The sequence below is a fragment of the Salvelinus alpinus genome, chromosome 15, assembly GCF_045679555.1.
Source record: "Salvelinus alpinus chromosome 15, SLU_Salpinus.1, whole genome shotgun sequence".
NCBI lineage: Eukaryota > Metazoa > Chordata > Actinopteri > Salmoniformes > Salmonidae > Salvelinus > Salvelinus alpinus.
In genome coordinates, this window is record NC_092100.1 from 38,889,784 (window position 1) to 38,917,005 (window position 27,222).

A 27,222-nucleotide genomic window follows, 5' to 3' on the forward strand; every position below is an offset into this window, starting at 1 on the left:
TGAAATCAAATTGCCCCATACATATTCAGGCAATAAAAAAAACATTAATTGAAGTCGTAATGAGCGGTGTTACCTGTTCGGCTCTGGCGGGGTCACAGCGGCGCTTTTGCAGTGCCAAAAGATGTGACGCAAGATTGCTGCTGCTTGTTCCCCTCCGAGAAAGTTTCTTTGTGCTTGATTACCATGTGATTTGTCAGGGAGCTGATCGTGCTGTGATAGGAGAGCTTCCTAGCGATAGGCAACGAACGCAGGCCGGGTACATCTGCGCTCACTCAAGCGCACGTGTTCACACAACAGTGACAAGATGGAGAAACCAGACATGTGCTCCAAACGAAATACAAGGAAGAAATGTACATAAAACTGGTAAACATAATTCAAGAAATCACAGCTTTATTATCACAAGTGTTGGGCAGTTTGTGAGCTTTCCAAACAACGTGTCCACTGTGAGAATGAGAACGGTACTATTAATACAGTAGCAGTCAAAAGTTTGGACTACTCGTTCAAGGGTTTTTCTTTATTTTGACTATTTTCTACATTGTAGAATAATAGTGAAGAATTCCAAACTTGAGAGAATGTCAAGAGTGTGCAAATCTGCCATCTATAAGGGCACGAGGCGAGACCCAAATGCAGACACAGGAGGCAGATGGTTGAGCTCCGATATTTATTATAACAAAAGGGGTAGGCAAAAGGCAGGTCGGGTACAGGCGAGAGTTCATAAACTAGGTCAGAGTCCAAACAGTACCAGGCGATAAGCAGGCTCGAGGTCAGGACAGGCGAGGGTTCAGTAACCAGGTCAGAGTCTAAACGGTACAAGACGATAGGCAGGCTCGAGGTCAGGACAGGCGAGGGTTCAGTAACCAGGTCAGAGTCTAAACGGTACAAGACGATAGGCAGGCTCGAGGTCAGGACAGGCGAGGGTTCAGTAACCAGGTCAGAGTCTAAACGGTACAAGACGATAGGCAGGCTCGAGGTCAGGACAGGCGAGGGTTCAGTAACCAGGTCAGAGTCTAAACGGTACAAGACGATAGGCAGGCTCGAGGTCAGGACAGGCGAGGGTTCAGTAACCAGGTCAGAGTCTAAACGGTACAAGACGATAGGCAGGCTCGAGGTCAGGACAGGCGAGGGTTCAGTAACCAGGTCAGAGTCTAAACGGTACAAGACGATAGGCAGGCTCGAGGTCAGGACAGGCGAGGGTTCAGTAACCAGGTCAGAGTCTAAACGGTACCAGACGATAGGCAGGCTCGAGGTCAGGACAGGCGAGGGTTCAGTAACCAGGTCAGAGTCTAAACGGTACAAGACGATAGGCAGGCTCGAGGTCAGGACAGGCGAGGGTTCAGTAACCAGGTCAGAGTCTAAACGGTACAAGACGATAGGCAGGCTCGAGGTCAGGACAGGCGAGGGTTCAGTAACCAGGTCAGAGTCTAAACGGTACAAGACGATAGGCAGGCTCGAGGTCAGGACAGGCGAGGGTTCAGTAACCAGGTCAGAGTCTAAACGGTACAAGACGATAGGCAGGCTCGAGGTCAGGACAGGCGAGGGTTCAGTAACCAGGTCAGAGTCTAAACGGTACAAGACGATAGGCAGGCTCGAGGTCAGGACATGCGAGGGTTCAGTAACCAGGTCAGAGTCTAAACGGTACAAGACGATAGGCAGGCTCGAGGTCAGGACAGGCGAGGGTTCAGTAACCAGGTCAGAGTCTAAACGGTACAAGACGATAGGCAGGCTCGAGGTCAGGGGCAGGCAGAGTGGTCAGGGGCAGGCAGAGTGGTCAGGGGCAGGCAGAGTGGTCAGGGGCAGGCAGAGTGGTCAGGCAGGCGGGCTGGGAAAAGAGACTGGGAAAACCAGGAGCTGAGACACAAAAACGCTGGTTGACTTGACAAACAAGACGAACTGGCACGGAGTGACAGGAAACACAGAGATAAATACACCGGGGATAATAAGTGACACCTGGAGGGGGTGGAGACAAGCACAAGGACTGAAACAGAACAGGACGTGACAGTCATCAAGGCAAAGGGTGGTTACTTTGAAGAATCTAAAATGTCAAATATATTTGACGTGTGTTTAACACTTTTTTTTGGTTACTACATGATTCCATATGTGTTATTTCATAGTTTTCATAGTTTTGATGTCTTCACTATTATTCTACAATGTAGAAAATAGTAAAAATAAAGAAAAACCCATGAATGAGTAGGTGTGTCCAAACTTTGGACTAGTACTGTACATTGAATGAATAGAAATGACCGTAACCAAAAATATTTGATTAATGAGGAAATGGTAAAGACGGTAGCCTACGTTTACTGCTGGTGATACTTCTGATACTTGGTGGGGAATTCATAAACATTGATAAACAATTCACGCCGTGAAAACAATGAAGGTGCGCCTTAGTGGAGAAAGTGTCACGTTCCTGACCTGTTTTCTGTTTTGTATGTGTGTGATGGTCAGGGCGTGAGTTTTGGGTGGGCAGTCTATGTTTGCTGTTTCTATGTTGGTTTTGGGTTGCCTGGTATGGCTCTTAATTAGAGGCAGGTGTTTTGCGTTTTCCTCTAATTGAGAGTCATATTAAGGTAGGTTGTTCTCACTGTTTGTTTGTGGGTGATTGTCTCCTGTGTCCTTGTCGGTGTACCACACGGGACTGTAGCGTTTGTTCGGTTTTTGTGTAGTCTGTTTTCCCTGTCCGTGCGTTCTTCGTGTTTTATGTAAGTACTCTCGTTCAGGTCTGTCTTCTTCGTTTTGTTGTTTTGTAAAATATTCAAGTGTTCTTCGTGTGTTTAGTTTTGTCTTGTAAATAAAGTTTCATGATGTATTCAAAACCCGCTGCACGTTGGTCAAATCCATGCTACTCCTCTTCTGATGAGGAGAAGGAGGAAGCGCGTTACAGAATCACCCACCAAACCCAGATCAAGCAGCGGGTTAATGGACAGCAACGACAGCGCACGAAGCAGGATTTATGGTCTTGGGAGCAAGTATTCAACGGAGAAGGACCCTGGGCTAAGGTGGGAGAGAATCGCCGCTCTCGGGAGGAGAAGGAGGCAGCCACAGCCCAGGAGCGCTGGTATGAGGAGGCAGCGCGGCGACGCGGTTGGGAGCCCGAGAGTCAGACCCAAAAATTTCTTGGGGGGGGCACACGAGGAGTGTGGCAAAGCCGGGTAGGATACCTGAGCCAACTCCCCGTGCTTACCGTGGAGTGAGAGAGCGTCGTACTGGTCAGACACCGTGTTATGCGGTAAAGCGCACGGTGTCCCCAGTACGCGTGCTTAGCCCAGTGCGGGCTATTCCACCTTGCCGCACTGGGAGGGCTAGGTTGGGCATCGAGCCAGATGTCATGAAGCCGGCCCAACGTATCTGGTCTCCAGTACGTCTCCTCGGGCCGGCATACATGGCACCAGCCTTACGAATGGTGTCCCCGGTTCGCCAGCATAGCCCAGTGCGGGCTATTCCACCTCGCCGCACTGGCAGGGCTACGGGCACCATTCAACCTGGTAAGGTTGGGCAGGCTCGGTGCTCAAGAGCACGTGTCCTCCTTCACGGTCCGGTATACCCGGTGCCACCTCCAAGTACCAGTCCACCGGTGGCAGCCCCCCGCACCAGGCTGTCTCTCCGGGTTCTCTCTCCAGCTGCTCCCACCTGTCCAGCGCTGTCAGAGTTTTCCTCCTCTCCAGCGCAGCCAGTGCCTATACCACGCACCAGGCCTACTGTGCGCCTCAGCAGGGCAGAGTCGGCCGTCTGCCCAACGCCTTCTGCACTGCCTGTCTGCCCAGCGCCGTCTGAGCCATCTGTCTGCCCAGCGCCGTCTGAGCCATCTGTCTGCCCAGCGCCGTCGGAGCCATCTGTCTGCCCAGCGCCGTCTGAGCCCGTCTGCCCAGCGGCGCCTGAACTGCCCGTCTGCCCAGCGGCGCCTGAACTGCCCGTCTGCCCAGCGGCACCTGAACTGCCCGTCTGCCCAGCGGCGCCTGAACTGCCCGTCTGCCCAACGGTGCCTGAACTGCCCGTCTGCCATGAGCCTGCAAAGCTGCCCGTCTGCCATGAGCCTGCAAAGCCGCCCGTCTGCCAAGAGCCTACAGAGCCTTCCGCCAGACCGGATCAGCCAGAGCCTTCCGCCAGACCGGATCAGCCAGAGCCTTCCGCCAGACCGGATCAGCCAGAGCCTTCCGCCAGACCGGATCAGCCAGAGCCTTCCGCCAGACCGGATCAGCCAGAGCCTTCCGCCAGACCGGATCAGCCAGAGCCTTCCGCCAAACCGGATCAGCCAGAGCCTTCCGCCAGACCGGTTCAGCCAGGACCTGCCAGAGTCCCTCAGCCAGGACCTGCCAGAGTCCCTCAGCCAGGACCTGCCAGAGTCCCTCAGCCAGGACCTGCCAGAGTCCCTCAGCCAGGACCTGCCAGAGTCCCTCAGCCAGGACCTGCCAGAGTCCCTCAGCCAGGACCTGCCAGAGTCCCTCAGCCAGGACCTGCCAGAGTCCCTCAGCCCGGAGCTGCCGTCCCTCAGCCCGGTGCTGCCCCTTATCCCGGTGCTGGCCCTTATCCCGGTGCTGCCCCTTCATTTAGGTGGTTTTAGTTGGAGGGTGGTCATTGGGAGGGGGATACAGAAGCGGGGAGTGACTATGGTGGTGTGGGGACAGCGTCCGGAGCCTGAGCCACCACCGTGGTCAGATGCCCACCCAGACCCTCCCCTGGACTTTGTGCTGGTGCGCCCGGCGTTCTCACCTTGAGGGGGGGGTTCTGTCACGTTCCTGACCTGTTTTCTGTTTTGTATGTGTGTGATGGTCAGGGCGTGAGTTTTGGGTGGGCAGTCTATGTTTGCTGTTTCTATGTTGGTTTTGGGTTGCCTGGTATGGCTCTTAATTAGAGGCAGGTGTTTTGCGTTTTCCTCTAATTGAGAGTCATATTAAGGTAGGTTGTTCTCACTGTTTGTTTGTGGGTGATTGTCTCCTGTGTCCTTGTCGGTGTACCACACGGGACTGTAGCGTTTGTTCGGTTTTTGTGTAGTCTGTTTTCCCTGTCCGTGCGTTCTTCGTGTTTTATGTAAGTACTCTCGTTCAGGTCTGTCTTCTTCGTTTTGTAAAATATTCAAGTGTTCTTCGTGTGTTTAGTTTTGTCTTGTAAATAAAGTTTCATGATGTATTCAAAACCCGCTGCACGTTGGTCAAATCCATGCTACTCCTCTTCTGATGAGGAGAAGGAGGAAGCGCGTTACAGAAAGACATGCTTAGCGCGTCTTCGCCGCACAGTATTTGGAAAAAAAGACCTCTCTATGACCCTATCAGAGAAGTCACAACACAGCGGGGTCACCGTGCCACCCGGGTGATCAGTGAGGTGAACGTTTTAGTCGGCACGAACACAAACACATACACAGAATGGGGATCAGGCTCATCAGCACTGTAGTAACAGGCACACGTAGACCTCTGAAGCACATGCATTTCTATAATACACGTGAACTATTCAATCAATTCCGCAGGTGTGTAGGATATAAACAAAGGCAAACTAGCTAGGTCTGTACAGAAAACAGATGACAGTGAATGAGAGTGGAGGGTTGGTTGACTGCGACCGACTCTTTTCACGCCACCTCGATGCAAAGTGATTGTCGTGGCAGGTTAGGAGGGCGTTTTTGCTAACCCTAACCTTAACCTCAGACTCCTAACCTGCTATGTTATTCATCCTCACCTGCTGCGTAAGTTCTCCTAACCTGCGATGAAAAGGTCATTTTGGTTATCAAAGTGGTGTGAAAAGAGTGTTTCTGGGTAACCAGATTGTCCAGTGGATTATCGATTAGCCTGTGGTTTCTCCAGATTGTATGACCTTTGATTTGCTTTCACAGGCAAGGGGGATAGACGGTCCTTTGAGAGGAGAATGAAAAACTTTAGCCTATGGATGGTTTGTTTTGAAACACAGAGTTAGAGAGAGTTCTGTTTGACTTAGACCCATAGGGATTACAGGGTTCAATCCACCGGCTGGAGGAACTGCTGGCTGCAGCACTATTTGAAACCTCACAAAGCTTCTGCCGGGGCTGGCTCTGAATAATAACACATCCCCCAGTCTGTCTGCTGACTGAAAGTTTACATGACACTGAGAATCAACCGTACAGAATTACAAAGAACATAGGAAAGCACTTGATAACGTCATATTCATCGCTATGCACAACCAAATTGTTCTGGCACTGTGGAGTTTACAGTTGAGTTCAAAGCTGTGGGGAGCATAATATAAAACCCAGGGAGAGGGCATCAGAACTGGAGCCCCTCCCCTCCTGCAGAGATCAGCAGAACCCAGAAACCCTACTCTCTTTTATACAGCAACACTGGGCCAATTAGAATCGGGCTCCTCTCCCACTTCACAGTATCAGTGTACAGAGAGAGAGAGAGAGAGAGAGAGAGAGAGAGAGACTACTTGACAAGCTGAGGAAGGAGGAGGAGGATACTACTGTACGTCCCTCCAGGCTGCCACCCAATGGTGTTTAGTCATTAGAGTCTCTAAGACACTTCTGCTGCCTGCCTGGACAAACAGAGCTCTGATCTTTCCGAGCGTCGCATCCAGAGCCGTTTCCAAAGGTTTACTTTTGGACTGTCTGTGTGTGTCTGTGTGTGTGTGAGTTTGTGTGTACCACAAAGATCCTCCTGCTGTACATGTCTATATGTAGGCTGAGCTACCCCAGCTGTGGAGCTTCTGTGTGAGAGTACGGCTGCTTTTGGCCAACCTTCTTAGAAAGCAGCGGAGAGAGAGAGATGGAGAGTCACAGAGTGCTTGTATGTGTGTGAGTGTGTGGAGAGGTTTCTGAGACGAGTGGAAGATGCCGGCCATTCTGGTCGCCTCTAAGATGAAGTCAGGACTACCCAAACCGGTGCACAGCGCCCTGCCCATCCCTCAGAAACAGAACCCTGCCAGGTCCAGGACCTCCAGCCCTCACAGGGTCAGACACAGCCCCCTGAAAGCCCTTCACCGGCAGGGAGAGGGCCAGGGAAAGGTGGAGACGACCCCCACCCCCAACAGAAGCCTCTCCACCACAGAGAGTGAAGACCGAGAGGACCCTCAGGTCAGAGCACTGTTCTTCTCAATCTCATATATGTTACGTACTGAAAAGACTAAAGGACAAAACCTGGAGTGAACTGGGATAAAATATAGGCTCTCTGCACCTGTTCAGCATGCGTAGTTGGACAGCGAACACTATCGGCGTTTGCAGCTGCTGTGTGTATAGGAGAGATGCAGGCTAATGTGTCTAGGGCACGTAATGATGAATGGCGTGTGTGTGTGGTAAGTAATGTAAACATATGTCACAGGTTAAAGCATTAGTCGCATGTTGTTTAAGGCAGTGAAGAGGAGGAGTTAATACTCTATTCAGATGGTCATTCAGCGGTGCACATAGAGAACAACGACTCCTCCCTGGTCTTCACTGTCACTACTATGTGGAGTTTGTATTGTATTTAACTAGGCAAGTCAGTTTAGAACAAATTCTTATTTACATTGACTGCCTAACCCGGCCGACGCTGGGCCAATTGCGCACCGCTCAAACTGGACTCCCAATCCCGAGCCAGATATGATACAGCCTGGATTCGAACCAGGGACTGTAGTGGCAACTCTTGCACTGAGATGCAGTGCCTGCGAACCGCTGCGCCACTCGGGAGCCCCATGAAAGGAAGTGTTTGTTTGAAATCTTCTGTATTGTAAGCATTAATTTCAATAGATATCTAATTCTCTTCGACGTACCTTAGTTACTTTCTCACAGGGACATTTGAAAAGACTAAGGTTTGCAGTGAGAACAGAATACAACAGCAGGGTTTGGCCTCATGGCAGTTTCTGGTGTGAGAATAGTACCCCCTTATGTTGGCCTGTGTGGCAGGCAGATGGGCTTTAAGAGCTCTACACACCTGGTCTGGCTGATGTCTGCATATGCCTTTATATTCATATATTTGCAGAACTGTACAAAGATTATAGTTCAACTGAAAGTGACTATAGATTATAGTCCAGGAGTGCCGGTCTTGTGTCTATATTGCTGGCCTGGCCATGTAGAGCCTATATGTAGCCTGTGTGAATTTGGCCTATCCTGTAGCCTGCTGTCCCAGGCAGGCAGCAGGAGCTGATGTTCTGCTTCATGTGGTGGGGAGGATGAAAGATGACTGCATAGCCTATCATTACGCAGTGAGAGTGAACAGCGGTCAGGGGGGTTTCTCCAGCGCTCTATTTGGAGTGGCAGTACTGTGCTGTGGCTCAGTGTGCTCCACACTGCAGCCCGGCTACAGAGTTCATGGAGCTGGGGGGCCAGGGGGCCCACTGGAGAGGAAACGGGAACACACAAGCATAGAATAATATTGTCGTATTTCATATTTCCTTTTTATTTTGTTGGCGTACCCTAAGGGGGGACATATGGTGAAAGATTAGAAAGAAAATACCTCTTTCTGGGATTGGTACATTATGGAATCATGAAGAGTTAGCCAATGTGGTACAGACGTCAATTCAACGTTGGTTCCACGTCATTGATTCAACCAGTGTGTGCCCAGTGGGATTGGGGTGTGTTTGTTTTACATATTGTGAAAGTTTGGAGAAGCGACTACCAGATCTCCGTCTTGAGATCCCAGATATTTTGTGACTGGAAGCACAATATGTTCACAATGAACACTGTATGCTCAGTGAACCAGACAAGATGAGTGATTCCTTGATACAGTCTCAGCACGTTAGTGAAGAAGATCACAGTGAATCTTACTGCTGATTACCTGCACTCTCTCTACCAAATGAGAATATACACAGCTTCTCTTCCATCTAAAACGTGATTTATCAGCTACATTGATACAGTACATGACAATAGTGAAGATAGCTGGTAGTTATTTGCTACTCGGCAACACCTGCTGCTGGCGGCATGAGTTTCATGAGATTAGCAGGCCTACTGTGCGTGGAGGGGGGGGTGGGTGTCTGCAACATCTCGTTTGGTCCTACCAGGAAGAGAGAATCCCTTTAAGACACCACCACAGCCTTCTTCTGCAGTAAACACACATCCAGCTGGTCTGCACTGACTTCCAGCCGAACACCACCACAGGCAGGGTTCCATTCCACCAGGATGGTTACGTGTTTATTTATGTGAGGATTACATGAACACCACCAATGGTCTGAGGTGGTGCGTAATGCATAAGGTTTGGTTGGGTGGAGTAGTGCTCGGTTGCTCTCTGCAATACTACAAGCAAAAAAAGCAGGATCAAATGCAGCCTAATTCTGAATGAGTTATTCGTGTGTGAGTGCGTGTGCATGCATTCGTGTGTGTGTGTAGGACATTAATAATGAAATACAGTGGCTTTGAGGGAGGAAGAGGAGGAGGGGGGAACAGTAACATGATGTGTTAGAATAGATTACCTCTGGTCCACTGACACACATGGGATGCACTGGCCACACACACACACACACACACTGCCCCCTAGTGTTGGCTTTTCCCACCTGGACAGGACAGGATATAGACGAGGGAGCTGGTGGACCATAGAGTTTAGACAGGTTTAGTTTCTTTTAATTGGCATAAATAGAGAGACAGTTTGTAACAGTTAAAAAACCTAAAACGCTACATGCAGGAGGGGAAAAGCACAAAAGGGCTTGTCGAGTAGCCTCCACCTAATGACCATAAATCATATTCAGCAGTGTGGACAAACAAACAAATCATCAAATAAAAACTAGACGCAAAAGAGATCAAATAAAATAAAATCCAAACAGAAAGTCAAGCTACTGGGGATGTAGAACTGTGATGGACAGTAGGTGCCTCTTGATATTTTTTTACACAATGACGGTGTTAGACATGACTAATGCTTACTAATGGACACCCCAGCTGGATGGTGGACAAACATTGATATATGACTGTAGTTCACTGGCTTTCTGTCAGACCTACTAGCGTATGTCCAGGTATGGCTTCAAACAGTGTCCAGTTCTGGTCTATGTCCACTCTGTCTTTAGCAACCATCATTTTGAAAAGCAAGTGAAAGCGGTGCTCGCCTCATTCAATCTTATATCAAGAATATTCTCACTGTCTGTCGCACTTTGTGGTTGGTGTTTCTTGGCTCACACAGCGTCCGTATGCTGTGAGATGTAAGAAAGAGGATCTACACCATAGCGATAGATGGAGGACTCTAGTGCCCAAAAGCTAGTTTCAGTATGGGCAGCGCCATTGAGGACTTTCAGCATTCTGAAGTAGTTAACTGGGTGGGACTTCCTATGGGTTAAGAAAGATCATAAAATTCCGTCCAGGTCATCGGGAGGGATCAGCCAATGAATTATACTCGCGAGCAAACATTTCATAACTGCAGGTGGCAGTAAATCGCCCACCTTGGCTTTATACCTGTTCAAACAACACACTCCAGGTGGCAGTATTCGCCTTTTCAGTTTGTTTGCCAACTCATGGAAGTAGTAGATTAATAAAATGTACTACTCACAGACACCATAATGGGACAGATACAATGATGTAATGTCTAAGTCTATGATCTACACACCCCTTCTCTGTCTGGTTGGAGAGGTAACTTAAGCCCTGAGCCTTTTGTTTTCAGTGGTAGCTAGCTATAGGATATAAATGGTTGTTCAAATCAAATTGTATTAGTCACATGCGCCGCATACAACAGGTGTAGACCTTACAGTGAAATGCTTACTGACGAGCCCCCAACCAACAATGCAGTTTAAAAAAAATACGGACAAGAATAAGAGATAAAAGTAACAAGTAATTAAAGAGCAGCAGTAAAACCACAATAGCGAGACTATATACAGGTGGGTACCGGTACAGAGTCAATGTGCGGGGGCATCGGTTAGTTGAGGTAGTATGTACATGTAGTTTGAGTTATTGAAGTGACTATGCATAGATGACAACAACAGAGAGTAGCAGCAGTGTAAAGAAGGGGGGTGGAGCAATGCAAATAGTCTGGGTAGCAATTTGATTAGATGTTCAGGAGTCTTATGGCTTGGGGGTAGAAGCTGTTTAGAAGCCTCTTGGACCTAGACTTGGCGCTCCGGTACCGCTTGCCGTGCGGTAGCAGAGAGAACAGTCTATGACTAGGGTGGCTGGAGTCTTTGACAATTTTTAGAGCCTTCCTCTGACACCGCCTGGTATAGAGGTCCTGGATGGCAGGAAGCTTGGCCCCAGCGATGAACTGGGCCGTTCGCACTACCTTTAGTGCCTTGCGGTCAGAGGCCGAGGAGTTACAATACCAGGCAGTGATGCAATCGGTCAGGATGCCCTCGATGGTGCAGCTGTATAACCTTTTGAGGATCTGAGGACCCATGCCAAATCTTTTCAGTCTGCTGAGGGGGAATAGGTTTTGTCGGGCCCTCTTCATGACTGTCTTGGTGTGCTTAGACCATGTTAGTTTGTTGGTGATGTGGACACCAAGGAACTTGAAGCTCTCAACCTGCTCCACTGCAGCCCCATCGATGAGAATGGGGGCGTGGTCGGCCCTCTTTTTCCTGTAGTCCACAATCATCTCCTTTGTCTTGATCACGTTGAGGGAGAGGTTGTTGTCCTAGCACCACACGGCCAGGTCTCTGACCTCCTCCCTATAGGCTGTCTCGTCGTTGTCAGTGATCAGGCCTACCACTGTTGTGTCATCTGCAAATTGAATGATGGTGTTGGAGTCGTGCCTGGCCGTGCAGTCATGAGTGAACAGGGAGTACAGGAGGGGACTGAGAACGCGCCCCTGAGGGACCCCTGTGTTGAGGAGCAGCGTGGCGGATGTGTTGTTCCCTACCCTTACCACCTGGGGGTGGCCCGTCAGGAAGTCCAGGATCCAGTTGCAGAGGGAGATGTTTAGTCCCAGGGTCCTTAGCTTAGTGATGAGCTTTGAGGGCACTATGGTGTTGAACGCTGAGCTGTAGTCAATGAATAGCATTCTTACATAGGTGTTCCTTTTGTCCAGGTGGGAAAGGGCAGTGTGGAGTGCAATATAAATTGCGTCATCTGTGGATCTGTTGGGGCGGTATGCAAAATGGAGTGTGTCTAGGGTTTCTGGGATAATGGTGATTGATGTGAGCCATGACCAGCCTTTCAAAGCACTTCATGGCTACAGATGTGAGTGCTATGCGTCGGTAGTCATTTAGGCAGGTTACCTTAATGTTCTTGGGCACAGGCACTATGGTGGCCTGCTTAAAACATATTGGTATTACAGACTCGGACAGGGAGAGGTTGAAAATGTCAGTGAAGACACTTGCCAGTTGGTCCGCGCATGCTCGCAGTACACGTCCTGGTAATCCGTCTGGCCCTGCGGTCTTGTGAATGTTGACCTGTTTAAAGGTCTTACTCACATCGTCTGCGGAGAGCGTGATCACACAGTCTTTCGGAACAGCTGGTGCTCTCATGCATGTTTCAGTGTTATTTGCCTCGAAGCGAGCATAGAAGTAGTTTAGCTCGTCTGGTAGGCGCGTGTCACTGGGCAGCTCTCGGATGTGCTTCCCTTTGTGGTCTGTAATGGTTTGCGAGCCCTGCCACATCTGACGAGCGTTAGAGCCGGTGTAGTATGATTCGATCTTAGTCCTGTATTGACGCTTTGCCTGTTTGATAGTTCATTGGAGGGTATAGCGGGATTTATTATAAGCTTCCGGTTTTGTTCCATAGTGAAAGTCATAGCTTTATCTATAGGAGACAGCCTGAGGTTTTAGTGTCTAACTCAACGCTCTTTTTTTTCATGCAAATCCACCAGAAACAGATGAGCGAAACACCATGCAGGAAACAGAATAGCATGCTGTGTTGTCCTCTTAGCCTTTTGTAATGTCTTTATAGTACCTTGAAAGGTGTACATTTCTTAAAACCATCTTTCTCTGCCAGGCTACTGTTGTACTGTTGTACACATTAAGCACACATTAAGCACTCTACCTACCCTAGATCACCTGTTCAGTTTTGTCATTCAAACCCACAGATTTTCTGCCCGATTTGAGCTCTTTCTTCATGTTTCACTTTCATGTCCGATTACCCGTCTGGTGCCTCCCTCTTAACCCCCTGGTAACTCCTCTTAACCCCATGGTGAAGTACTTATCCCCCTGGTTCTCATAGAGTGTATACTCTGGGTGGATCTGTATTATCTAGCTACAGTATAAGCATAATAATCTCATAAACAGTTTGGGGCAAAACGTGTAGACTATTTTCCGTCAGATCAGACAGACTTAAAAAATGACTGAGATGTTAAAATGCAGCAGCAGTAAACATCCAATTATGAGCAAAGCTCCTCAGATTACAGACACCACACACCGGTGCTCTCAGCCAGTGAGTTTCTGTCTTAATACGTGATGTCACACTTCCTACTCTTTGAAAGACATGATTTCTCACTCCCAGAGCAGAACTTACATTGTGCTCAGTGGCCTGATTTCTGGAGGAATGTGAGTATCAAAGCCTTGAAAAGCGAGTGTGTTCTGAAAGGTGTTTGAAAGGTGTTATCCACAGGCTATTGCTTTGCCTGTATTAACCAGTAATGGTCTGGTATTAAGTGAATTGATTGTATTTCTAATTTGTCAATTGTGTTTCTATGTGTTTTGTTGTTGGGCAGATTTACACAGACTGGGCCAACCATTACCTGGTGAAGTCGGGCCGTAAGCGACTGATAAAGGACTTGCAGCAGGATGTTACAGATGGAGTGCTATTGGCTGAGATCATACAGGTTGTCGGTAAGGACTTGCCTGGCATTTGATTGTTAACTTTGAATTTATCAGCAGATCAATTGGAATGCTTCCACGTAATCACTATGCGGTTCGTATTGGCTTTCCATTGCAATGCAATGACAAGAACAAACTTTTTGCATGTTTATCATATTATATCGCCTAATATTAGTGTGATGAGTATGATATGTCACAGTGCTTCTCTCTTCTCTGGCCTCCAACTCAGTGGCCTCTTGCCTCTCTCTTCTCTGGCCTTCCTCAGTGGCCTCTTGCCTGTCTCTTCTCTGGCCTTCCTCAGTGGCCTCTACGGTCTCTAATGTGGAGAGGTTAGGTGGGATCTTTAGGTCAGGAGGGTCTTTAAAATCAGTCTTTCCTGCTCTGAAATTCAGCAATTTGAGATTCCAGCTCTGCTTTTAGCCTCCCAGGGTGGATGAGAGGTTGAGCAGCCAAGCCTGTCATTATTTCCTGTGTGTCTGCACTGTACATTCTATTTAAGTGGGGTGAATAGAGGCAGTGTGGTTAGCGGAGGCTAAATGAGGATCATAGCGGTGGTGTTTGACTGAGGATGGCATCAGGTGCAAAACCCGGCTGCTTCCCATGGTTAGCGTAAGTTATTACTGCGTTTGGATAGGTACCGTACAGGCGTCTTCAATGTGACTTGTCGTTGCGCAGGGAAAGTCCCAAGAAGGATGTGTTACTTCATCGTTCAATATCCTCTTTCTTTTCTTGCTCTCTCTCTCTTTTCATCCATTATTTTCTAGCGAATGAGAAGATAGAAGACATCAATGGCTACCCGAAGAGCCGGACTCAGATGGTGAGTGTTGTGTTTATTCTGTAACATAAGGGAACCGATCCTCCGGCCCCTAAAACAGTGATAACAGGGAGGCGTAAGCCTAACAGTACTTCATAGTACGGATAATGTGTTATCGCATGTGTGATTATTGTGCGAACACAACCGGATTGATCCGTCCCAAATCTGAAATCCTGACGCTGAGTGAAGACCCTTGGTGGCATGTGCTTCTTTCCTCACTGTTTCCTGTAAGAGAACGGCCTTTCTAGTGATGCCCTACTAACACGTTAGGGAGGCTGTGGGGAGGCATTAAATAGACTGGTGTCCCGCTGACACCCCAAACAACCTCCCTTGCCTATTTTGGGATTGAACCAGTCTTGTCTGTGCCCACATACTTATCCATGGATCCATGGGTTAAACATCCGTTCACTTCGTTATTGTTGTTATCGCGCTCGACATACTCTAGTAGCCTCTATTTTGGTTGTACGATAATCCAAGATAATTAGTTTAAAGGCCCAGTGCAGTCAAAAACCTGATTCTCATGTGTTTTATATATATTTCTACACTTTGAAGTTAAAATAATACTGTGAAATTGTGACCGTTTTGATAATGCCCTTTTAGTGTAAGAGTTGTTTGAAAAGACAGGCTGAAATTTCGGTGGGATGGAGATTTAGCCTGCCGGGAGACATCACAAGGCGGTAAATGAGTTAATAGACCAATAAGAAAGAGACCAAACATCTCTTCCAATAAAAGCTCGTTTTCAGATTTCCCGCCCTTACTCAGACTAGGCAGACCTAGCAAAATCTTGCTTGAGTAATTGCTCTTTGCTTAAAAGCTACTTTTGTTTATTTTTTGACCATTTGAATTAAAAACTATGATAGTAAGGTACTTAATTGTTACGCAGAAATTACTTGATGTTCAGATAAAAACTGCTGTATTGGACCTTCAATATTATTAGATATCTCCCTTGCTTTCAATTTTGCAGCTCATTCTCTTTCTCTGACCTTATTTCACTCCTACAAGCTTGGACCACCTCCCTCAGTCTAATATATCTCGCTCTCCTCTCACGCTAGCTGACTCACCCTGGCTCACCCACCAGCACCAGCTCCCCTACACATTAAATGACAGATCACATTGTTATACAAATTTTTTTCTCTTGTGGCGGGCCAGAAATTGGGAAAATATTATTAAAATAAGGAGTAGCTCTATGAATGGAAGTCTTTCAGTAATCTGCGCTCCCTCAAAGTGAACTTCCTGGAGTTTAGAGTAATGGTTGGGAACACATTTAGATTTCCATCAGAAACACGTTGCTTTAGTTGTTGGGAAACTTCCCTGCTCTTACTAATCGGTGATTGTGAATTGCATGAAAAGATCTGTTGTAAAGTCTGAATTAAGAAAGGTTAATCATTTCATTGTGGCCTGTATGCTAGTCTAGTTCTACTCCTTTACTACTATGTTTGAACTGCCTGAAGGATGATTTCTGCTTGTGGATTATACAGAATTATTTTACCTTGCATCATTAGTGGTTGGTTATAATCCACAGAGGACCATATGGTTCTCGATTTGACTGAGGTTTTCCTACATCGCAGACAAACATTAAGCCTAATATTACCTTATGGGGGAAATATTTGTGTCACGTTCGTTGTATGGAGGAAGAGAGAAGGACCAAGGCGCAGCGTGATACGAATACATTCTTCTATTTATTTAACACGAAACGAAGAACTCTTAAACAAACTAATCAAAACAACAAAACGAACGTGAAGCTATATATATATATATAAAGGGCAGACACATGCAACAAATACATAGACAATAACCCACGAAATCCCTAAAGAATATGGCTGCCTAAATATGGTTCCCAATCAGAGACAATGATAAACAGCTGCCTCTAATTGAGAACCAATCTAGGCAACCATAGACATACAAACACCTAGACTAGAAAACACCCCATAAACATACAAAACCCCTAGACTAGACAAAACACATAAATCCCCCATGTCACACCCTGACCTAACCAAAATAATAAAGAAAACAAAGATAACTAAGGCCAGGGCGTGACAATTTGTTAATTGATGACTCTGCTTTATCTGTACTGACAAAGTACCATGCCCTCCTCTCTCCTCTCCCCTCTCCCCCAGATTGAGAACATCAATACCTGCCTAGGATTCCTGGCAGCTAAAGGGGTGAACATCCAGGGACTCTGTGCAGAAGGTACGTCAAACTGCCGCTATCTACCAGACACTCTCCCTCATATCGACTTCTCATCTAGAGCATCTAATGAATAACTCCACGTTAGATCCGACTGTGAAGAGGAAACGATACCAAAGATACCAACCTCTCTGTCTCTCCTCCTATTGCAGAGATCCTTAATGGGAACCTGAAGACCATCCTGGGCCTGTTCTTCAGCTTGTCCCGCTACAAGCAGCAGCAGCAGAAGGTCTTGAAGCAGCAGGCCTCTCATCACCCAGAGCACAGCAACCAGCCTGGACATACTCCCCATGGGTCACCAGCCCCCGCTCAGACTCACACCCATCACACCCACAGCTCCACTGCACCAGCACACAAAGCAGCATCAGATATGCTGTCTAGGTAACAGTACCTTGTAACAACCCAACCTCCAGCTTCCACACATGGCAAGAGATCCATGGTTTGGAGAAGCTCAGATATAGTATGGGAGGTTATTTGTGAGTGATCCCCAGTCATTCCCCATCAAATGTGACGTTGATTCCTCATGTTTCCTCATGACACTGGTTCCTCAGGGTTGTTTATGTCATCCATTCGAATTGCGTGTAGTCTCGTCCTCTGCGGTTTCCATGTTCAAGTCTCTGTGATCCTCTTGGTCTCACCCAATCGGTTTTCAGATCTCTGTCTACTCTTAACATTGGTTCTTACCCGTCTCTCTCTTTCTCCTCCATGCAGTCTGTCATCCAAGGCTTCTTCCACTCAGAGTAAAGGGCTAAAGCTCTCTGTGGCTCAGAGGAAGTCTTCTAGGTCAGCTGTCATCTATCTCACTCCCATAGACACTGCATGCCGCAATCCACTCACACTGGAGATACACCACGTATTGTGTTTGAGAAGCTGCCCCCTCCCCAGTCTCCCACCTCATTTCAGGTTGTCTTGTAGTATGTCAGACTAGTTTTGGTGTATTAACACTTGCTTCCTGGTAGGTTTGCTGTGTGCATGGTTTCAGTAGACTGGAAGTGCTTTTCAACTTGTCCTCAAGAAAAAAAAGTATTCTGTTTTACTGTGTGAGTAGGTGCAGTAGATTTTGATGAGGAGATGCCCAGCACAAGGTTATGCAATAGCACCACCTAATGGAATAACTGTGCAACCACATGCATCTTTCTTGAGCTCTTGTCCACAGATCGTCTGTTCAAGTACTCACGAAATGCTGAATGCACTCCTTATTAAAGGGAGTTATTTAGACTGATTTGAGGAATATGATTTAATCCTCTTTAGGAGATGATCATTTATGGTTTTCGAAATTACGCCCCGTTAAGATGAGTTTTCATACTGTTTTAATTGAACCTGCAACTGTGGCCCACAGACTGCCAGCTCCCACCATGCGGGTCTCAGCTCCAGGCAGCGAGGGGAAGCCCCGCGCGGTCTCCAACGGCAACCGTCGCAGCCAGAGCTTCAACCACTACGACAAGCCCAAGTCCTCCAGCAGCGACAGAGGTGAGTTACAGTGCATGAGGATGTAGATCTGTGCTCTTAGAGGGAAACCACTTTGGGGACACCCGTTTTAGAAATCAATATGTGGTCGTCCAGGGCAACAACAACAGAAAAATATCTAAACACATCTGGATTGGGAGCAATCTTGTCGATCGTACAGTCATTAGTTGTGTGCTGTTAGCTGGTTGTAGCTAGAGTCGTGCTGCGAGTTAAAGTCTTCTTCCTTAGAAGAATGGTGTGGGAAACAGCTGTCTGCTGGGAGAGAACCATTTATCCACTACCGTGTGACTGAACTGTCAACAGTCACACCATTAGAGGTACATTAACAGACTGGACCACAGGGAGTTGAGAAGGCATGGTTTCCCAGAGCCGGAACACACACACACACACACACACACACACACACACACACACACACATATATATAAATAGCAAACCACATAGACAGTTATCCTAAACACACACACAGACAGACACATAGATAGATGACCTATGTAAACGTGGTTTCAGTCTTTACATTTCCTCTGCTGTTAGAGGAGCAGGTAATGATTTAACAACACGGGTGCCACTCAAGCTGACCTTGCGGCGTACAGGCTCCTCTGTGGATCGTTCGAGGTAAAACGTTACACGAAGTTAAAGATATGAATTATTTAGGTGTCTTTTTACATTCGGTCTTAGGTTTAGGGTTTAGGTTTTATTTGTAATGCTTCACAGATAACCTTTAAGCCGTTGCCATTTCTGTTTGTGAAGTCAAGAGCTACTTCCGCAGTCAGACACCTATCATTTCAGCTGGCTTGCTACCTCTTATCCACTATTTGAGTATTGCAAAGTGCAACATTTGACATAACAAATGTGTTACTTCCTCTCCTTTCTGAAGCCTATATTTACTGTTGATTCCTGCCTGTGTGTTGGATTACAGTGTGGCGGACATCACATCACACCATGGCTTTACAATCGTAGTGGTGTAAATAAATCTGTATGAAAAGATGGCCTTGTTTGACGTAAAATGATACATTTACATTTACATTTAAGTCATTTAGCAGACGCTCTTATCCAGAGCGACTTACAAATTGGTGCATTCACCTTATGATATCCAGTGGAACAACCACTTTACAATAGTGCATCTAACTCTTTTAAGGGGGGGGGGGGGGTTAGAAGGATTACTTTATCCTATCCTAGGTATTCCTTAAAGAGGTGGGGTTTCAGGTGTCTCCGGAAGGTGGTGATTGACTCCGCTGACCTGGCGTCGTGAGGGAGTTTGTTCCACCATTGGGGTGCCAGAGCAGCGAACAGTTTTGACTGGGCTGAGCGGGAACTGTACTTCCTCAGAGGTAGGGAGGCGAGCAGGCCAGAGGTGGATGAACGCAGTGCCCTTGTTTGGGTGTAGGGCCTGATCAGAGCCTGAAGGTACGGAGGTGCCGTTCCCCTCACAGCTCCGTAGGCAAGCACCATGGTCTTGTAGCGGATGCGAGCTTCAACTGGAAGCCAGTGGAGAGAGCGGAGGAGCGGGGTGACGTGAGAGAACTTGGGAAAGTTGAACACCAGACGGGCTGCGGCGTTCTGGATGAGTTGTAGGGGTTTAATGGCACAGGCAGGGAGCCCAGCCAACAGCGAGTTGCAGTAATCCAGACGGGAGATGACAAGTGCCTGGATTAGGACCTGCGCCGCTTCCTGCGTGAGGCAGGGTCGTACTCTGCGAATGTTGTAGAGCATGAACCTACAGGAACGGGTCACCGCCTTGATGTTAGTTGAGAACGACAGGGTGTTGTCCAGGATCACGCCAAGGTTCTTAGCACTCTGGGAGGAGGACACAATTGAGTTGTCAACCGTGATGGCGAGATCATGGAACGGGCAGTCCTTCCCCGGGAGGAAGAGCAGCTCCGTCTTGCCGAGGTTCAGCTTGAGGTGGTGATCCGTCATCCACACTGATATGTCTGCCAGACATGCAGAGATGCGATTCACCACCTGGTTATCAGAGGGGGGAAAGGAGAAGATTAATTGTGTGTCGTCTGCATAGCAATGATAGGAGAGACCATGTGAGGATATGACAGAGCCAAGTGACTTGGTGTATAGCGAGAATAGGAGAGGGCCTAGAACAGAGCCCTGGGGGACACCAGTGATCCCCCAGTGATTTCTACCAGAGATCTACACTTAACAAGGCTCTCTCTCTCTCTCTCTCTCTCTCTCTCTCTCTCTCTCTCTCTGCCATATCATATCAGTGATTATGAGGTGTATTATGATACACCTCATAATGTATACTCACTGTAAGACCAAGTCCTAGATTGACAGATTGAGTCCTCGGTGGTATGAAGCCAGTTAGGCGGTACTCGCCAAGTACTGTGATGTATGTTAGTGAGAGCAGAGCCGAGCAGAGCAGCGTGACAGTGGGAGTTAGCTCTGGCTGGGCCGGGGCCTGGATAACCCAGTCTACGGTCTACTGAAGCCAGCCTGTGGTAAACTGCTGCTGCTGTGTTGATGAGGCATTCACTGTGCATTGATTGAGCCCTAATTAGTGTACTTGTGGTAAGGAGAGGGAGGGATGGAGGGAACGACAGAGAGGGAGCGATAGCGACAGGGAGGGTGGGACAGCGAGTGAACGAGAGACCAACCGATAGGAAAGGGTAGAGAGGGGAAAAGATAGGCAGTGAGGGAGAGAGTGGGACAGGGAGTCTCGTTAAAGTGAGACTGGCGAAGAGAAATAGAGATATGGCAGAGAGAGAGAGAGAGAGAGAGAGAGAGAGAGAGAGAGAGAGAGAGAGAGAGAGAGAGAGAGAGAGAGAGAGAGAGAGAGAGAGAGAGAGAGAGAGAGAGAGAGAGAGAGAGAGAGAGAGAGAGAGAGAGAGAGAGAGAGAGAGCCTTGTTAAGTGTAGATCTCTGGTAGAAAGGACATAGTGAGAGTTACGGAAATCAGAAATGGTTAGTGTTCACTTCTTGGGAGAGGATAGAAGCATGATTGGAACTATACAATGACCACTGTCATTCCTGACCTGTCAATCAAGGATCATCTGAGAGGGTGAGTGGGGGGGGGGTAAATAGATTTGTTTTTGTTGCCAAATTTAGACTGGGGGGGATATAGGATTATGCATGTGAAACAGTAAACGCTAGAGCTTGGCTGTAGGTTGTTTATGTGTCTGTCTGTCCTTATGCTTTACAAAATGTTTATTGTACTGGAGTCAATGGAAGATTTGATGAAGTAAAGTTACTGCCGTTCCTCTCTGCTAGAACAGGATGATTAGCCCAGATGGTGTTCTATTTGTGTTTATTCATGTGAAGGAACTTTCACTTTTTACATCGTTTAGCAGACACTCTTATTCAGAGTGACTTAGAGTGGTGAGTGCATCCATTTTCATACAAGTGCCCCATGGGAATCGAACCCACAACTCTGGCGTTGCAAGCGCCACGATCTACCAACTACCGTGTCTAAAGAACCAGAGCATACTGTCTAACTCACTTAAACACAGATGCATTTCTTTAGGCAGTGAATGGAGACATGAAGACTACAATGAATTCGCCATATTTTTTGTAAACAAAAAAATCTTGTTCACCTCAATTCTGTCATACTATATGATGTGAAAGATCCAATGTGTTTCTAGTTACACCAGGTAGAACAGAACACTTGTATGTAGCCGCGAGTGACTGAGGTGAAATGAAATTCTCATGATCGTTAAAGGGTTCCACATAAACAGAATTACTGTCTAGTAATTGAGAATGTTAACAGTTTCCCGCTGCGCTTGACTGTTAGACCCTGGAGCAGCTGCCGGGCTGGGAATGCTGTAAGCACACCGTTACACGGCACAGGGAAGTACAGGGAAGTATACAGTATGGAGCGTCTGAAGCTACTGAGTATATCGTGTAACTAACGGGGTGTTGAGTGCTTTTGGCCAAGTGTCTCTGGTGATTTGACCTGTAAACCAGAGCACTAGTGGTGGACACAGAGAGGCCAGGACACCTGCTGGGTATCCCAGCGATATGTCAGGATCAAGAGTAAGTGTCAGTGGATGAGGCGGATCACATTTGTTGGGGAAGAATAAACCCTGTTCGGGGTGGGTAAAATGTTTGGTGTTGAGTTGTACATTTTGTTGGAGACTGGTGCGCAACACTGCTGATAAATGTTGTACTTGAAACACGCTACTTTCTAGCCAGGGTTGTGGATATATACAGATATGTGGTGAATTATTGCAGAGCTTAACAAATGAGCCTGATAACATATCACGTCATTGATGCCTCTGAGGTCTAAAAACAACATACACTTAGTGTACAAAACATTAAGAACACCTTCCTAATATTGAGTTGCATTCCCCTTTTTGCCCTCATAACAGCCTCAATTTGTCGGGGCATGGACTCTACAAGGTGTCAAGCATTCCACAGGGTTGCTGGCCCATGTTGAATCCAATGCTTCCCACAGTTGTGTCAAGTTGGATGGATGTCCTTTGGGTGGTGGACCATTCTTGATACACAAAGGAAACTGTTGAGCATGAAAAAACCAAGCAGCATTGCAGTTCTTGACACAAACCGGTGTGCCTGGCAGCTACTGTCATACCCCTTTCAAAGGCACTTAAATCTTTTGTCATTCACCCTCTGAATGGCACACATGCACAATCCATGTCTCAATTGTCTCAAGACTTAAAAATCCTTCTTTATCCTTTCTCCTCCTTTTCATCTACACTGATTGAAATGGATTTAACATCAATAAGGGACATCCATAAGGGATCACCATTTTCACCTGGTCAGTCTATGTCATGGAAAGAACAGCTGTTCTTGATGTTTTGTACACTCAGTGTATAAACTAAGTGAATTATGCATGTGTGCGATTTACTGCATGTATGTGTTACAAAGCTCAACATTGTTAGAGCGTAGGCCTCCCGGGTGGCGCAGTGGTCTAGAGCACTGCATCGCAGTGCTATGCTGCGCCACCAGAGTCTGGGTTCGCGCCCAGGCTCTGTCGCAGCCGGCCGCGACCGGGAGGTCCGTGGGGCGACGCACAATTGGCTTAGCGTCGTCCGGGTTAGGGAGGGTTTGGCCGGTAGGGATATCCTTGTCTCATCGCGCTCCAGCGACTCCTGTGGCGGGCCGGGCGCAGTGCGCGCTAACCGAGGGGGGCGGGTGCACGGTGTTTCCTCCGACACATTGGTGCGGCTGGCTTCCGGGTTGGAGGCGCGCTGTGTTAAGAAGCAGTGCGGCTTGGTTGGGTTGTGCTTCGGAGGACGCATGACTTTCGACCTTCGTCTCTCCCGAGCCCGTACGGGAGTTGTAGCGATGAGACAAGATAGTAATTACTAGCGATTGGATACCACGAAAATTGGGGAGAAAAGGGGATAAAATTTAAAAAAATAAAATAAAAATAAAAATAAAAACATTGTTAGAGCGTTATTTGTGAGCTGAGGTGTGTGCGTGTGTGTGTGTGTGTGTGTGTGTGTGTGTGACAGTTGTATATGGTCACTGGTGTTCAGTGTTGAGTCGGCAAGAACAGACAGGCTTTCATGATTGACTCTCTCTCCCAGGGACTCTGCATAGCGTGCACTCTAAACTGTACACAACCTGCCGCTGATGTTTGGGTTTGAAATTTAAACGTCTGCTAGCTGTGGCAGTACATTTTTGTTTACCTCCCCTCAGGCATGGTAAAAGACAGGTATGTGGCTGGGTTTACTCTGAAAGTGTGCTTACTGAGAGTGGCTTAACTTCTGAAATGAGTTTCCCTGCTTGTTGTTGTTGCCCATGTAGACTACTGGACTTAGAGGTAGGTCAGATATGCTTAAAGCATGTTAATAACAATAGATTTTCCTGCTAATTTATAATTAAATAGCTGCATGTTAAAGATTGCTGGGGTACTCTAAATTATACTGAGAAATATGTATTTTTGTTTATCAGAACTGTTTGCAATTAATATTTCGAATTTTGGAGTGTATTTCATGACTCTTATACCAAATTGTAGATAGAGTATGTGTTTACTCAGCATGTAATTCACAGAGTAATAATTTTTGTATTGCATTAGATCAGTATTGTGTGAAGCCCAGTGTAGCCATGGAGACCAGTGGGAGTGAGTGAGTGAGTGAGTGAGTGAGTGAGTGAGTGAGTGAGTGAGTGAGTGAGTGAGTGAGTGAGTGAGTGAGTGAGTGAGTGAGTGAGTGAGTGAGTGAGTGAGTGAGTGAGTGACTGACTGACTGACTGGCTGGCTGGCTGACTGACTGGCTGGCTGACTGGCTGGCTGACTGGCTGGCTGACTGACTGGCTGACATCCCAGAGGAAAACAACTGCCGCCTCTCATTGAAGCCACAGAGGTTCAAGGCCGACCTTGGTACTGCTTGCAGGCAGAAAACAGGATCCCCCATTATAGTGAATGGAAACATTACAATCTTCGTGGTCAATGTTTAGAAGACAATCATGGTACCAAATAATTGCTTCTAATACATCAGATCTATGTCCTTGAACCATCTTTTTTTTATTGCCCACAGAAGAAGATAATTGTTGTTTCTAATGGCAGCTTGTAGTACTCCAGTCAGCCTTCAACTGGAGTTACTCAATGAGAGGGGGCAGCGCTGAGCTAGCCTGCAATGTCACTTCCTGGAGTAGCTCAAACAGCGCATGTTATGTCTCCATGAGACGCCATCTGAACCGACTTCATTTGGCTTCAATGCGCTACTGAGTCTTCACATTGGAATGAATGGTGTCGATGGATTTGCCAGGGATGGTTCATCCCTTATCCCAACTATAACTATTCAATGAAAGATCTCGATCTACAGCAGGCACTCTGTCCTCCCTCATCTCTCCCTACCTCTGTTTGTGTATCTCCACAGAGAGAAGCTCCATGGCCTCTCCCATCATGACTGAGCATGGTCTGTCTCCAGGGCCCATCAACGGTTGCTCTTCTTCCTCCATCCCCCAGCCCAATGCAGGAAACAGCAGCAAGCCCTGGAGGAGTAAGTCCCTGAACGTCAAGCACAGCGCCACCTCCTCCATGCTGTCCGTCAAGCAGGACCCTCCCACCAGGCAGCCCGTGGCCCCGCCCCTAGAGGTCCCCCCTAAAGTCATTGCCCAGAAGTCCATGCTGGAGAAACTCAAGCTTTTCAACACCAAAGGAACCTCCAAGGCAGCTGGAGTCCTGACTGACAGTCCGACGGGGAAGGAGACGGAGGCGAAGGAGGTGCGCCCCACCGGCGTGGATCCCCTGGAAGAGGCGGATGGGAACTCCCGGCCCCCCAGCGCCATGGCGACCAGCCCCAAACTGGCCCTGAAGGGCATTGCCCAGCGCACTTTCAGCCGGGCCCTCACCCCCAGGAAGAGCTCTCTGAAGACTGGGGAGGAGAAAGACAAGGCCAGGCTCAAGAAGAGAGACAAGGCCCAGGAGGAAGGCTCCAAGTGGGGGTCAGTCACAGAGCAGGAGGTACCCAGGGACAACACCAGGCAGGAGGTAGAAGGTTCAGACGCAGCGGAGCCCAAGAGGAATGCCAAGATCACTAGCTTCATCCCGAAAGGAGGCAAGGCTGGCAGTGGCACAAAGGAGAGCTCAGCCTCAGCAGCACACAGTGGAATACCAAAGCCAGGTTCCAAGGCAGGGAAGACCTCTTCTGGTCGAGATGGAGAGAGGCCCCGCACTTTGAGGGCCTGTGGGGGAGGTGGTCTCTCAGTGCACAAGGGCCAGCTGGACAACAGAAGCTCCTGCTCCAGCCTGGCTGCCTCTGAAGGGAGGTCTCACTATCACCACACCAACGGAGTGCCCCCAGTCGCTACCACAGCCAGCAACACCATCAGTGTTCAGCTACCTCATCCTCAGCAGCAATACAACCACCCCAACACTGCTACTGTTGCACCATTCATGTACAGGTACTATGCCCGCTTTGATGTACAGAATTTGAGCTTTCATAGTTTGATAGTAGGAATATACCACAATGTCAAACATTTGATACATACCACATATCAAATCTTTTTACTGATTGTTGAGGATCTGTATAAGCTTAAATTATAGTCAATGACTAATTGGAGAGGACTGAACTACATATACTCACTGGCAACTGTTTACTCCTGATGGAGCGCAGAGGTAGAGAGGTAGACTGAGAGAGGGCTCTGTGACATCTCTCATTGTCTTTGTTGTTGCTGTCATGTCCTATAGGTCTCAGCCAGATGTGACCGGAACAGACATGATGATGGAGGCAGCAGGGTCACTGGAGTGTCACAGAGAGACTGCAGCCTACAGCAAATCAGCACACAACTCCCTGGAGGACCTCACAGGTAAGACTGGCTCACTATGATGTACAGTGTATGTGTAGCTGTTCACTGGTTAAATCTCACAGCTTTCCAAGCATACTAGACATCATTTGTGATTGCTAAGTAGTTATTCAAGTGATTCTCCCCACACTGTACATGCAGATTGAAACAGGGCATTTACATACTGTGCTTCGTGACTTCAATTTCCGTATCGGTTTTTCTTTGGCCTTTTACTGGAACAGCATTTCACTGTTCCGGTAAAAGACAGTAGTTAAGAAGATGAGAGTATTGTGAACGGCAAAAATCGAAATTCAAATCAAAATACAATTTTATTTGCTGAATACAACTGTGAAATGCTTACTTACGAGCCCTTAAACCTCTTAAGGATCCTCCCCTTTTTTCAATTTTCGCCTAAAATGACATACCCAAATCTAACTGCCTGTATGCATATTCTTGGTACCATTTGAAAGGAAACACTTTGAAGTTTGTGGAAATGTGAAAGAAATGTAGGAGAATATAACACAATAGATCTGGTAAAAAATAATAAATACATTTTAAAAAACTGTTATTTTGTATTTTTTTCTTTGAAATGTGAGAGAAAGGCCATAATGTATTATTCCAGCCCAGCTGCAATTTAGATTTCGGCCACTAGATGGCAGCAGTGTGTGCGCAAAGTTTTAGACTGAAAATGTTGTATCAAGACTGCCCAAATGTGCCTAATTTGTTTATTAATAACTTTTCATATTCAAAACTGCACTCTCCTCAAACAAAAGCATGGTATTCTTTCACTGTAATAGCTACTGTAAATTGGACAGTGCAGTTAGATTAACAAGAATTTAAGCTTTCTGCCAATATCAGATATGTCTATGTCCTGGGAAATGTTCTTGTTACTTACAACATCATGCTAATCGCATTAGCCTACGTTAGCTCAACCGTCCCGTGGAAGAGACACCGATCCCGAATACGTT

The 27,222-nt window shown here is 47.4% G+C and overlaps 1 protein-coding gene across 9 annotated transcripts in view; it reads left to right on the plus strand.

Annotated features, from left to right (window-relative positions):
* The window catches only part of LOC139540031 (neuron navigator 2-like), a 161,362-nt gene that overhangs the window by 45,412 nt on the left and 88,728 nt on the right, over positions 1-27,222 (plus strand). For 4 of the 9 annotated variants that reach the window (XM_071343552.1, XM_071343553.1, XM_071343554.1 and 1 more), the window contains exons 1-9: positions 6,401-7,024; positions 13,479-13,596; positions 14,349-14,401; positions 16,516-16,588; positions 16,738-16,966; positions 17,297-17,368; positions 17,925-18,055; positions 24,847-25,873; positions 26,160-26,278. In XM_071343552.1, the coding sequence (XP_071199653.1) occupies positions 6,782-7,024; positions 13,479-13,596; positions 14,349-14,401; positions 16,516-16,588; positions 16,738-16,966; positions 17,297-17,368; positions 17,925-18,055; positions 24,847-25,873; positions 26,160-26,278 (2,065 nt within the window). In that variant the 5' untranslated portion in view covers positions 6,401-6,781. Of the gene's footprint in view, positions 1-6,400; positions 7,025-13,478; positions 13,597-14,348; positions 14,402-16,515; positions 16,589-16,737; positions 16,967-17,296; positions 17,369-17,924; positions 18,056-24,846; positions 25,874-26,159; positions 26,279-27,222 lie in introns of those variants that run through there. The other 5 variants (XM_071343557.1, XM_071343558.1, XM_071343556.1 and 2 more) reach the window with 3 other exon arrangements.